The sequence below is a fragment of the Arvicola amphibius genome, chromosome 7 (assembly GCF_903992535.2).
Source record: "Arvicola amphibius chromosome 7, mArvAmp1.2, whole genome shotgun sequence".
NCBI classification, from domain to species: domain Eukaryota; kingdom Metazoa; phylum Chordata; class Mammalia; order Rodentia; family Cricetidae; genus Arvicola; species Arvicola amphibius.
Genome location: NC_052053.1, coordinates 51113044 through 51126571, shown reverse-complemented (window position 1 = coordinate 51126571; position 13528 = coordinate 51113044). Strand labels below are relative to the sequence as shown.

General features: G+C 52.1%; 1 protein-coding gene across 8 annotated transcripts in view; it reads left to right on the top strand.

The window, feature by feature from the left end:
- The window catches only part of Ralgps1 (Ral GEF with PH domain and SH3 binding motif 1), a 225037-nt gene that overhangs the window by 194165 nt on the left and 17344 nt on the right, over positions 1-13528 (top strand). For 5 of the 8 annotated variants that reach the window (XM_038336143.1, XM_038336142.1, XM_038336139.1 and 2 more), the window contains 3 exons: positions 6542-6668; positions 7607-7764; positions 9703-9754. In XM_038336143.1, coding sequence (XP_038192071.1) covers positions 6542-6668; positions 7607-7764; positions 9703-9754 — 337 coding nt within the window. Of the gene's footprint in view, positions 1-4284; positions 4614-6541; positions 6669-7606; positions 7765-9702; positions 9755-13528 lie in introns of those variants that run through there. The other 3 variants (XM_038336145.1, XM_038336144.1, XM_038336146.1) reach the window with 2 other exon arrangements.

The window sequence follows — 13528 nt, the reverse complement described above, 5'->3', positions numbered from 1 at the left end:
CAGAGGAAGATAAGGAGTGCTGCTGCAGCTTAGGTCATTGAATCCCACGGGTTCCTACAGGGCAAGGTCAGCTCCAAGGAAGCTTTCTGGGCTCTGGCAATTAGACTGAACTGCGTGGCAGGAACTCCACAGGACTCAGGGACAGGAATGTGCCTCGTGCAGATCCAAGAATGGGAGGAACGTGGCCTCCCCCTCCTCCTCAGGAGGGGCCAGGTTCCAGCTCAGAGCTGTGCCCAGCAGTTAGACATCCTCACACTTGGCAAGGAACAGCCTTTAGATGTGCACCTGCATTTACACAAGGCACTTAGGCTGCAGGTCTGTGTGTCACAAGCACTTGCTATAAACCTGTTACCTGACAGGAGACCCAGCCTTCTGGAGCTCATCTCTTAGTTGGGGAGACAGGCAAGGACAGGCATGTTTGGAGCCAAAAGGAAGCCAGTGTGAGCAGACCAAGATGGCGTGTGTGTGTGTGAGGGGCTCTCTCTCTGTGACGCTCTTCTAACCAGCTCCTGCCAGGAACTGGGAGACCTTGACCCTGCACAGATCAGATATCAGCAGCCATGACCTTGGGAGCCTTGATTAACAGCAGTAGCAGCCTCTGAGCTACAAATGTTCCCTTGGCCTCTAGTGGTCCCAGAAGCTGCCAAGGGCTACCCCCACTTTCCTTAGGGGGAATGGCCATGTGGCAGTCTGTTCCCACAAGGAGGCTATAAGCAAGGAAGTGGAGGAAATTGACTCAGTTTCTGATCTATGGAGAAAAAAAAGTCAGGGGTGCCACATTTCTAATTACCCTCTCCATGTGATGCTATTTATACAATAAACTAATGTTTTCCTGGAGGAAAACATCACATGTAATGTCCATAGTGCTGCCACCCCCACTCCCAGAGGGCAAGTGGTGTTTGTGTATGTCTTGAAGCTAGTGAAGACAGTTCCAGACATTTTAAGCTTCTACACTGAGGACAGATTTTCTCTGAAGATTCCAGAGCCATGCTTGAATCCAGGAAAATCCTGGCCCTGGCCTCTGTCTCTGCTCTCTCAACCAAAAGGCTGATCTCCTGCATACCTTTCTGTCTCTTTGTAGACCTACATAGAGCCTGGCTGCAGTGTCTCTGAGTTGTGGGAGCAGGAAGACTTCAGGCTGGCTCACATCCCAGGGCTGTAGAGGGAGTTCCCTGAGGCTATGCCAGAAGTTCTGCTACTAACACAGTGCTTCTTGGGAATGTTAACTCCTGGCCCTCTCGGGCAGGCTCTGATGCCATCTAAAGGAGAGACAGTGTGAGGCTGTCTGTCACCTGAGCACCAGATTGGGGACCCAAGGACCAATATCTAGTCTCAGCTCCAGTTCCACCTCAGAACTCAGGGTAGAAAATAGCACTTAATGTCTCACCTGCATTCTGTGTGTCAGCATCAGGGTAGACAGGGTGGGACTGGAACCTCGTAGAGGGATTGTGACTCACACAGCTGGTACCTGCTGCTGGCTGGAGCTGGGCAGCATCAGTGGAACCCAGCTGGAGCCTCTTCATGTGGTTACAGCAGGCTCAGGGTCATCAGAGCAGAAATGGGGAAGTCAGCTAGAAAACTGTGGAGTAACATCTCCATGAGTCTCCAGAGCCAGGCAGCCTCACCTCAGCCTTCTGCTGAGGGTCACAGAGACTGGTTCAGGTCCAAGAAGAAAGATCCTGCCATTGACTGCAGCAGCCAGGGACTGTGTGGAGCACTCCACACAGATGACATGGGGAGCCTCTATCTCATCGTTCTCACCACCTGGTGCTGACCTGGACTGAGCACCTTCCCCAGCCTGTCCACATGCTCACTGAGTGTACCCAGCCCCTGCCTGGCAAGTCCTCTGGGCTACTCTTAGCCCACTCCCATTCTGTAGGCAAAGATACCAAGATACTCACCCAGGGTCACATATCACAGAAGTGGCAGACCCAGATGATGGTTTGGGGGTCAGGGCAGGTCTGTCACCTGTATCCAACACATGGAGCACAAAGGGTGCAATGAGGGCTCTCTCCCTATTATCCTGTGTACTCACTTGTTCAGGGGATTAAGTACCTACCTTGGATTATAGACCTGCATGTCTCTGTCTTTCTTATAGATTTTTTTAAAAAGAGAAATGTGTATCATTATCCCAGGCTGGCCTCAAACTCAATATGCAGCCTAGGATGGCCTTGAACACTTGATCCTTCTCTACCTCCTGAGTTCTGGGACTGCAGGTATGTGTTACCACGTTTCTTACAGCTGCGTTGAGTTGTCGGAATCAGAGCCCTAGTTGTTATCTTGTGTTCAGTCCCCTTGCCTCATCCAGTAGGGCTGCTTTGGCCTGGCTACCTGTGGCAAGAGAGCTGCAGTGTGGCCTCCCTCACCGATTCTCTCAACTTGCTAACCACAGCCCCATTTTTATCAGTGCCGCTGCTGTCTCCAAGGGGCACCGCACCTTCCAAGAGGCAGTTATAAACCTGTTGTTTCCCCAGGACACTTCCATGGGTGTTGTAAAGAGTCCATGTGTTCTCACCCTTGGCAGATAAACATATACTCCTGGATGTTGAAGTCCCCTCAGAGCCATCTTCCCACCAGCAGCTTCCTGCTGAGGTCTACTCGTGCTCTCATACCATACATGGTCTTCCTGCTAAAGCCACCTCATCTACAGGAGGCCAGGGTAGCCCTCATGAGTGCAGCTCACTATCCTGTGCCCACCACTGCCCTCTGCTCGTGGTCTGCTTCATACCCTCAGGGCTGAGTAAGATGCTAACTCTCAGTCCCCTGGACCCCACTGTGAAAGACATCTTTCAGCTCCATGATGGTCTGTGGAACACCTTTGAAATGCTTGAGCAAGAGAGGCAGCAGGCTTCTCTCTCTAATGCCCTTCCTCTGCAAACTTTTCCTATGCTTAGGGTGGGTGGGACCCTCAGAGAGCTCAAGGGCTAGAAGTAGGTAGCAAAGATTCAAGCCCAATCTGCCCAGCTCCACAGCTCTGCAGTGACCCAAGCACCTTGAGTGCCAGCAGCTTCCAAGCATCCTTGGTTCCTGCTCTGGCCTGTGAGTCTTCACCCTCTGTCTGCAAGGAGAGGACAGTGCCACTTCAAGCCCAGAGATGACGAACACTGTTTCTCAGAATGAAGTGAGCTGGACCTTCTGCACAAAGACAGATCTTGGCTCTCAGTGAGACCCATGAGAGCTGTACGTGTGAAAAGCAGAATGTGTGTGAACATAGAAATGAGTGGCTCCCAGGCCCCGCCAGAGACCTGGCTATTGAAAAGTTTCCACGCAAAGCCTGCAGAGGGGCCAGTGGCCCAAGAGCTGCAGGGCCCTGGCAGACACAGTGAACAGGTAGGAAGCAGAGGACTCTGAACCTTTGGTTGGGTGACAGCCTACCCCGGTCACTGGAGGCTCAGAGTTGCACTGGCCGGAGCTCCCGATGGCACAGTTGCCGTGCCTCAGAGGAGATGGCATAGCCCCTGTCCAGCTGGGGCTAGAGGCAGGACTGGAACCCAAGTCTTGTGACTTCAAGTTGCTACTTTCCTCTCTGCCACAGCTGCCTCCTATTATTTTCCAATGTGTGAGACTTGGAAAGCCCAACTGGAATGGGACAGTGCTGGCCCAGAGCAGGGCCTGGCCAGAAATCCATGAGAAGAGGTTCCTTTGCCCACAATCTGCTCTGCTTGTAGCACTAACCACTTTGCCCATCTAACCAGTGGCCTCCAGACATTGGCTCCATACTGGACCTCTTCATATCTCCCTAGATCTGTGCCCCAAGTGCACACTACTCCATACAGAGGGTTGCTCTCAGTTCCCTCCACATCTCTGCCTGGCCATCCCTGGGACACTTCTTATGCATATCTCTGCCTCAAAACCTGCAGCTTCAAGGCTTAGCCACATCTAGTTACTCTCCAGCCAGAGGAACTTTGTAAGACTCGAGTCTGAGCACATCATCAGACCTCCCCTTGTGAGCTCAAGGCTCTGCTGGGGCCCTGCTGCCTTTCCCTCTGGGCTTTGTGCATGCTCTTCCTTCTGCCTTGGTCACGGCTTGTGCCAGGCTCTTGTACCAGGCAGGGTGTCAAACCTTCCAGAAGTTTTCTGTGATCCCTCCCATATGTTCCTCAAAGTTTTGTGCTACTGTGATGCTTAAATAGGGCCAAGTGGACAAAGTGTATATCATTAGTTCTGGCGGTGAGCAGGTACCAAGTTGGTGTTAGAGATTATCATATCCCCTTTTTGATTCTGTTATGCTGTTGGTGGACTTGGTGCTCTCGCCATTCTGATCATGACTATCCTCCTATTCAGCCTGTGTTCCCACCAGATGCAACCTCCTGATGGTCCCTTCCCCTCTTGACGGTTGACTGCTACTCCCAATCAAGCAGAAGATCGTGATTTTTCTGATCTATGATGTCGCTCCAGTGCTTGGCCAGGGGCAGCCCCAATATCTGGGCCGAAAGACACTGTCTGTTTAGCTCTTGACAGGGAGACAACAAAGGACAAGCTCCTCATCCCTTGTTTACAGATGTAGATCCAGGACTCAGGTCACTCAGCTTGTAAGCACAGACACAGATGAGAGCCCAGACCTCCCTGCCTCCAGGATCAGTATCCCTTTCTGTCACCATACACCATCTGGAATTCTGGCCACTCCAAGACTATTATTAGAAAGCTGGTGTTTTGCTTTGTTTTTCCTCTTTCAATCAAAGATCTATTGGGCAGTATGTTGGTTTCTTGTAATGGCAACCAGAATTTTTTTTTAATGTATCTGGTTGCCTACAGAAACTGTCAATTCTCTTATGATCCAATAAAACTGCTAAAGAAACAGCCACTTAAAGAGTTTTAAAGATTAATTCATGGAAAACTTATGCTGAGGAAAAATAGAGCAATCCTTTGAGATAGTCAAACCACATGGTCAGGTTTTCCAGCTGTCCCTGCCATATCAGGCTGGGCAGTGGGGCCTGCGCTCTGCTGTGGAGTCCAGAGCTCCAACTCATCACCACTCCTGCCCTGCCTGAGGACTTGACCAACAAGCTTGCCAGCCACCCAGCACAGAAGGCACGTGTCCTGGCACTGTCACATGGGGGCCACCCCAGATTTGGAGGAGCAGAAGCATGAGGCCTTTTGGTAGCAGAGGGTGTCACTTACTGGCAGAAAGGCCCCTCATCTGGGTCCCAGCCGAATGGAAATTCTTCTGTTTCTGCGTCAGACCTAGGCTGTTGATCAACAATGCTGGGAGAATGTGGGGGAGGTGGGGGATGAGACCTATTGCCCAGAGAGCAGCAGCAGCCCTGACACACAGGCCAAGAGGCCAAGGCTCTTCCTCTGCGGCCCCCGCCCACCCTCCCCAGCCGGTCCAGGGGCATCTGAGGCCAGGCATGCCTCCCAGGGCTTCACAGCAGGAAGGAAAGGGTCGAATCCAGGCCTAGCCTTGGAGAGAGAATCTGGAGTCAAGTGGAAACAGCCAAAGGAATTCTGAAAGGCTTGCAAGAGCATGAGCATGAACAGAGCTAGAAGGCAAGAGCTACATGGATCCAAGTGAGTGACCAGTTCTGGCTGTGGCCGACTCCAGCCCCTGTGACCATGTTACACCTCTAGGGTTCCCCACCTCCCTGTATCCGGTATGCTGGAGGCATGAGTGTTTATACAGTGCTGCTCACAACTGGCACATAGTGGATGCTGGGTCTGTCTCTCTTCCCTTTTTCAAGAACATCCGCCCAGCACATGTACTCTGAACCCCCAGCATTCCTCCCCAACCCCACAAACCTGCTGCACACCCGGTACTGCCTCCAGATCTATAAGCTTGCCTTCTTTTCTGTCTAAAGCAGCAACTAAGAGTACATACCTCAAGACTTGCGACTCGACCCAGGGCACGGTGCCAGGTGTGCAAATGACCTAATGATCACCTGGGCAGAGGGTCCTTGAGATTTAAGCAGTGAGGTTGTCATCTGCCATTCTCCCATGGTTGCTGATTAAACAAGGGGCTCTGCCTTCTGTAATCTTCTCTTAGGGCAAAAGCAAAACAAAGCAGTGCACTGCAGGAGCTGTGTCCTCAGGGGTAGACCAGAAGGTCCTCCCCAGGGCTTCCCTGGGACCACTCATCAGTCTAGAGATGTGTTATATCCTGTGTTGGACATGCAGAAGAACCTCAGAGCAGCCAATGAGAGTGTGCAAGTCCTGACCAGGGACATGCGTGTAGACACAGGTGTAGATGCAGTTCCAGCCAGCCTAACTCAAGGCCTTCCATACCCCTTCTATACCTCTCTGGACTTGTGAAGTCCAGGTAGGACCTTTGCTTTAAGGACAGGCCTCTGGTTCTACTCTTATGGATGGGCCATCAGCTGGCTGCCCAGCTACTATACCTGGGCATCCCAGGCCTTCCCTCTGGGAGTTAGTGATGCTGGGACGAAAGCATCCCATAAGTAGGAAGCTGCTGTTGGCTTCTTGTGATCTTTGTCCTACCCAAGACAGCTGGGAAAGGTCCACACCCCAAACCACAATTCCCCTGAGCCTCTACCCTACTTGCCCCACAACCCCTGCCATCATTCTCCCTCTGCTCTTTTCATAGGCCCCTCTGCTGGCTCCAGCTCAGCCAGGTTCCGCCGGAGGCCCACCTGTCCTGATACATCTGTGGCTGGCAGCCTCCCCACACCACCAGTCCCCAGACACAGGAAGAGCCACAGCCTGGGCAACAAGTGGGTGACTGAGCAACCCTCTCTGGGCTGAAGGAGTGTTGGGTCCTTCTCCACCCCATCTGGGAACTCTTGCTTTCCTGGCAGACACTCTCTTGAGGCTGGTGTGAGCTTGGGAATGCAGATGAGCGACTGGCAGCAGAGTCTGTGTACCTCCATCAGAGATCCAGGCTCAGTAGCTAGTGAAGAAATGTGTCCAGACTTGGTCAACAGCCCATTTAGGGGGAACTGAGTCCAGCAGACACCAGTGCCTGTGCTCAGGGCAGCAGAGTGTCTCAGAGTACCTGCTGACTCACTGCCCCTATGGGGCCCACTCCCTGGGCATTGGTCACAGGTTTCCAAATGGTGCACCCTTCCTCCATCACCTCTGCCTCCTCCTTCCTTCCTTCCTTCCCTCCCTCCCTTCCTTCAACCTGCATCCTAGCACTAAAGCACAAATGGCATGCTTCTTGGCTGGCCTTAGTGGACCTCAGAGGCAGGAGCAGGAGGTCAAAGTTGCTTTGGGTCCCTGGTACCTCCTCTTTTCTAGACATTGCCCCACACATCTGTAGACACCATCTCACTGAACCATGCGAATCTCTGAGCAGCTGCTGCCATGCACATTGTGGCTCCAGTCAGGGTCACAAAGCGCTGATATTCTCAGGATGCCCCGGCGCCCGCCCTTCACTTTGGCCTCATCTCACAAGCCTCACCATCATCCTGGGAGACAGGCAGGGCAAACAGCTTTAGTCTCCATTGACAGATGAAGAAGTTGAGGCTCGGGAAAAAGATGTGACTTGCCCAAGGTCACACCATGTGAAGGGGCAGAGCCTGGGCCACCAGTGGGCTCTGTGCAGAGGTGTCTCCACCCACTAGTCCCTGGCTCCGGCCCCCAGGGCCAGTGTGCCACTCTGTTCCCAGGATAAGGAGCTTTGCCTTCTCTCTTGCTCTCCGTTCTCCAGTGTGATGTGTCAGTTGAGTGTAGTTGAAAGTAAGAGCGCAACACTCCCATCGGAGAAGGCCAGGCACCTGCTGGACGACAGCGTCCTAGAGTCCCGCAGCCCCCGCAGGGGCCTCACCCTCACCTCCTCCACCGCCATCACCAACGGACTCTCCCTAGGTAAGCGTCTCTGGCCTGTACACACAGGCAGGGGCAGCAGGCCCAGTATGTGCTCCCTGTCTGTCTCTGTGTCACTGTGCTGTGCCCAGTGGCCCCTCACCCCTAAAGAATGGCTCCCTACAGAAGTCTCCTGCTGCAGGAAAGAATTCTGGGTTGACCTCCTTCTGATGGTCCCCAAATGACAGTCAGGTTAAAGAAGGAAGCTGGACTTGAGTCCACCACAACCTCCTGAGGCCAGATGCTACCTTGGCGGCATTTACTTCAGGGGGAGCCTAAAGCCCTGCTCAGAGCAGTAGGTGGGTGGGCCACTGCTTCCTACTATGTGCTTGTCTTTACCCAGAGGAGCCAGAGGGAGGATAAGGATGTGAACGTCAGAGATGGCACTGCAGTACTGGACAGTGGCAGGAGCTTGTGTCCATGGAGTTATAAAAACAGGGCTGCTGATGCCAGCAGAGAGATGTCAGCATTAGGATTGGGGCTAGCATGGAGCTACATTCAGAGAACTGTTCCATTACAGAGCTCAAGTCACCTAGGACAAATGACAAATGTGATTGCTGTCACCACCCCAGTGCAGCATTGATGGTCTTTGCCTTTCAGTGAGACTGTATGTTTGTCTGCTTCCAATACCAGTGAGTTCCCCCAGGGCTGGTAGTGGGATGACATTTGTCCAGCTGCAATTGATCTGATAAAGACAGTGAGGCAAAGGGCCAGGGACTTGGAGGAACACCAGGTTGGCGTGTCATGCCACATGTCCCTGTGATGTTAGGCTAGTCTTGGGAATCATGAATAACTTCTGTCAAGGACAACTGCCTCCTAGAAGTTTGTGACAAGTCCCAAATCTGCCTTCTGCCTTCAGAGAAGGTCACCCTGTTTAGACACAGTATAGGAAGTGTGGACAGTGCATCTTAGGCTCCCAGGCTGGGGAAAGGTAATCAGACTTCTTCCCCAAGCCTTTGCTAGGTCCTGCCCACGGACATCGTCTCAGAGTATATGATGGGACATGGGTTCTTATGAGGGCCCACGAGTGCACACCTGCACCCTGAGCTGCTGCTTGACGTCCAGGAAACTCTGAGCTGTGCCTGAGTCTGGGCTGTGCTATCACACATCTGGGTGGGAGGTCATAAGCTTGATTGGCTCTGGCTCAAGTCAGGGAACTCAAGACATTTGTGTATATCCTGATGGAGGCAGTGCTGGGCTGCTCCCCACCCGTACAGCAGGGAATGGGGGCCCTGCTCCGGCCAGGGCTCCTTCCTTGCCTTTCTGACTGCTCAGTCTTAGAGCTCTTTCTGGCAGAGCCCTGAACTTAGAGCCTGCAAAGTCCAGAACAATACAAAGGTCGGGCTCATAGATGCACAACCCTAGAGGGAAGCAGGGAGCTCATTTAAGTCCAGGGCACAGGCTTAGGGAGCCAGGGTGCCCCAATCAGGCCCAGCAGACCATGGTCAGCTCCAGAGTGTGGGCCTGGAAGAAACTAGGAAGGCAGAGGATCACAACAGGCCTTGGCAGTGTCTCTGTGGGCCAGGGGACTGCAGTGGCTCCGGTCTCTTCTGGGCAGGCAGATACATCTAGACCAGCCCTGACTCTGGGCCAGAAGAGCTCCCACAGCCTGTGCCCTCAGCAGGTGAGGCCCTTGGGCAACAGGTAGGCAGTAGGGCAGACAGACCTGAGAATCCTTGTTGTAGGAGATCCTGGTCCCACAAACCAAAGGGTAGGCAGTGGGAAGGGAGCAGAAGACATTCCTGAACATGGTGGAGCTGAAAGTTCTTCAAACCCTCCCAGAGAAAAGACAGCCACAACCACAGAAACTCAAGTCCTTCTGTGACCCACAGGGTCAGAATGCCGTGAGCTTGGGGACTGGGGCCTAGTGACCAGGAGCCCAGGAGAACAGGCCCCTCTCCTCGAGGCTGCCATGCTCACTGATCTGTGTTCCTTTTCCAGGCAGTAGTGAGAGCTCAGAGTTTAGTGAAGAGATGCCTGCAGGGCTGGAAAGGTGAGTGTGGCCTCAGCAAGGCCTCCCTCCCTTGGGAGACTCAGGGCCCAGGGAGCTGGAGTCAGGGGTCTCTGCCCCATCCACATTTTTCATATGCATAGTTACACTGTCACACCTGTATGTGCACACATTGAACAAAGCTCTCACAGGCACACAGGTAGACACACTGATAATTCACTCCTGTACTTACTCATATGTGGGCGTATACCCAGGTTTAGAAAGTACCCCTCCTGCCCCCTCCCTTCTTTTTGTCAGCTGGCACCCAGAGCACTTAGTCCAAGCCAGCTCCAGGGGACCTGGGAGCCCCTAGGCCTGCAGTATGAGTTATGGACCTGGAAGCCCAAGACCTGCTTGAAGTCTTGAGATGGGCATACGGCTCCATCTGGTGATATCTGAGAATATTGCACCAGTGCCTTGGACATTTTTGAACCCTCCTTTATGTATCATTGTGATTCCTGTCAGCCCATCTGCCCCAGGTATCTATCCTCCCATTAGGAATTCACCCACATGTATGTACTCCATGTCCTAATACTTCTTGGGCTACCATCAGAGATCCAAGAAGACATGTCACTGCAGGTGGTGAAAGGCATCTTAGTGACTTGAGGTCTGAAGACACAGGGAAATCCAGTGATGAAGACCATCCCCGAGATACAGGTTTCCATTGTCCTTCAGGATAGATTTCCACTCATGCCTAGGAGCTGGTGTGTGTCTGTGTACTCTTGCAAGTACACGTGTACACAGAGTTACATAGTCTTATGTGTGCATGTGCACAGTTACACAGTCTTTGTATAGACATGGCCATGGTTACAGTCTCTTATGTACATATGCACAGACTCTCTCTCACACACATTCACACATTTATTTGCATACCCACATATTTATACTCACACATGTATACATACTTACACTCAATGCAATACTCAGTTACACAATTACACTGTCACACTTATGTGTATACACACTAAACACAAATCTCACACATGCACACAGGTGGACACATTCATAATTCACTCATATACTCATATGGGTGTGTGCATTCACATGCATGAAGGATACATTACACCACACAAAACACACATACACACACATGCACCTCTGCATGTACACACTCCTCTGAAGCTAAAGCTTCAGTCCCTGTCGTTGAAAAGTGTCCAGAAGAAATCATCCTATCTGGACACTTTCCACAGGACAGAGAGGCTCAGTGGTGGCCCAGGCTGAGCTTCCCATGTGCTAGGCTCTGTCTGGACACTGCCCATGTGTAGGTGTCCTGCAGCCTTGGTGCTCTTCCATAGCCCTAAGGGACAGACTCCAGAACTCCTGGTCCTAGTGGGGATGCCTGGGGACATCCTGAAAAGGAAGGCCATAAGCAGCCAGTTCCTCCCCTGGCCACCATCCAGTGGCGTGGCGCTAAGATCTGTGGTAGCACACCTGGCCCTGTGTGTACCTCTGTTGTTTGTCCTTTCGCTCATTCATTCTTTCCTTCACTCGTCAGTCACTCAGTCCCTGCTTAGTTAGCACTGCTGCCTACATGATAGCCACGGAGGTGGGGCCAGGAGAACGAGGGTGGCAGGGAGCATTCCTTTCCTAATAGGAATGATGTTATATGCAGCCATGACCACTGCAGTCTAGGTCACTGTTCACCTGAATGTCCGTAGCAGATGCTCGCAAGTGGACGCTCTTCTGAACACTGGCCTCCTTCTGGCTCTTCTGTGCATATGCCCAGCCCAGCTTCCAGTAGCCTTTGAACAGCCATGCCTTCAGCAGACCTTGAACTCCTCATCACAGAAGGGATCTTGGCTGAGGAGAGCAGGGTAGGCCACTTGCTTTAGAAGATGCCAGTGGGGCTATGATGCCCCCTTTTATCAGGACCCAATCAGGCAGGCCTGAAGAACTAGAAGCTAACTGATTCCAGCCTCAGCCAGTGGCCCAGCTATATGTCTGCTTCCTCCCTGTATCAGCCCTTGTGCCTGTTTCTAAGAGTCTGCTCCCCAAAGGCATGCCAGCAGTCTGGGCTTTCTGTAGACTGGGCACAGCGGAGCACCATTCTCTCTTCATAGTTCAGTCACCATCTGATCAATTCATGGATCTTCTTCATCTTAACCTTCAGGAAGCCAAATGCTCAGCCCCACTGGGTCCTCTGTGCACTCCCAGGTCTCTTCCAGACCATATGTTCCTGCTCTTAATAGGGGCATGGATTCTAGGTGTCCCCGTGACTGGTCCCAGAGGCCAGCATCTGCCAGAAAGAGCCTCCCTTCCAGGTCCTCAGAGATACTGTAAGATGTATTGAACCTGCGAGAGCAAAGGTGGAAGATGTAGGGCAAAGTTGTGGAAGGAGGCTGGGCCCACTCAATATATTATTAATATAATAAGTATGTATTATACTTGTACAATAAAAGTACAAGGATGGGTAGGGCATGCTAGTATGGGGCAGCCGTGCTCTGCCCACAGCATTCGAGTTCAGGGGCCATAATCAGACTGACTAGCCCCTTATCACGTGGCAGCCCCCAAGCACTGGTTGTGAATTTTCTGAGTTCTGCTCAGGCTGGGGAGGGAAACGGAGCCAGATACCAACAACATAAAAGGCAGAGAGACTGCAGAGCAATGTGCGTGCACACACACACACACACACACACACACACACTTGGCTCTGGTGGCCTGAGGGCACAACTGAGTCACCTTTAATGTCCTAGTGAGCAGTGGGGCAGTAGAATTTTCATTGCCAACAGTGGGGTCATTTGGCCCCATCTTGTGAGTTTACACACATGGGGTCTAGTGGTAGTTCTTGAAATGAGCCAGAGCCCAGGCCACATGAGTCCAGTGTGTCCCTGAAGTAGACACAGGAGTACCCAGAGAACCATGAACTGCTACAGAGGCACCAACCCTGTTCTTGCTGTATCTTAGAATGAAAATTGAGGGATCCAAGGGGACTCACTTCTCTTATTCCCCTTCTCACCCCACATACATGCCAGCCCTTGGCAAGTTCAAAGGCCTCATGGCTAGAGATGGGCAGCCATGCCAGGGAGGTATTCATTGATCTTCCATAGTTTTCAGGCTAAGGCCTCCTCCCCATCCTCAAGGCGCAGAGTGAGAATAAAGTAGTCTCATCACGGAGTGGAGTGAGGGTGTGCCTGCCTTTCTGTGACTTTACCAGCAGCTCTTACCTGCAGGGGCAAAGGTGGAAGGAAAGCCTCACTGGCATGCCACCTCCGTGAGGAAGAGAGGGAGCCCCGCAATCTGAATCAACAGTGCTAAATGGACTGGAGAGTAGGGTTGGAGGCTGGCACTAGGCTGGGTTCCAGACCACCTCAGGCTCCAGAGATCTGACAGCCTTGGGCTCTGGAGGCCAGCTGGCCTCGGGGCTTGGTCAGGGGCCACTTTTATATTTACCATTGGAAGGCAGGTTTGGGCTCTTAAGATGAAAACAGAAATATCAGCTTAAGGATCAAAGTCTTGTTTTTTCAAAAGGTTTTTAAAGAATGAAATGGGTTATAGAGGTGAATAGAGACAGAAATAAGAAAACACGCAGGATCCTTCATCTTGGTTATCTCTGCATTGCAGGACTTTTGGGTTGCCACCCTCGTAGTCTCCAAACTTCACAATGTATTGGTCTGTCTTTTCTACTCAAAACTAGCATTTACCATTCCTAGAGATGCCATCAGAAATGACCACTGACTGTTTCTGAATACGTGAAATATGCAAGTGTGTCAGAGTTCATCACAAATCCTCCCCAACCCTTCTTCCCAGCTGGACGTTGCCATGTGGGAGTTGGAAGCA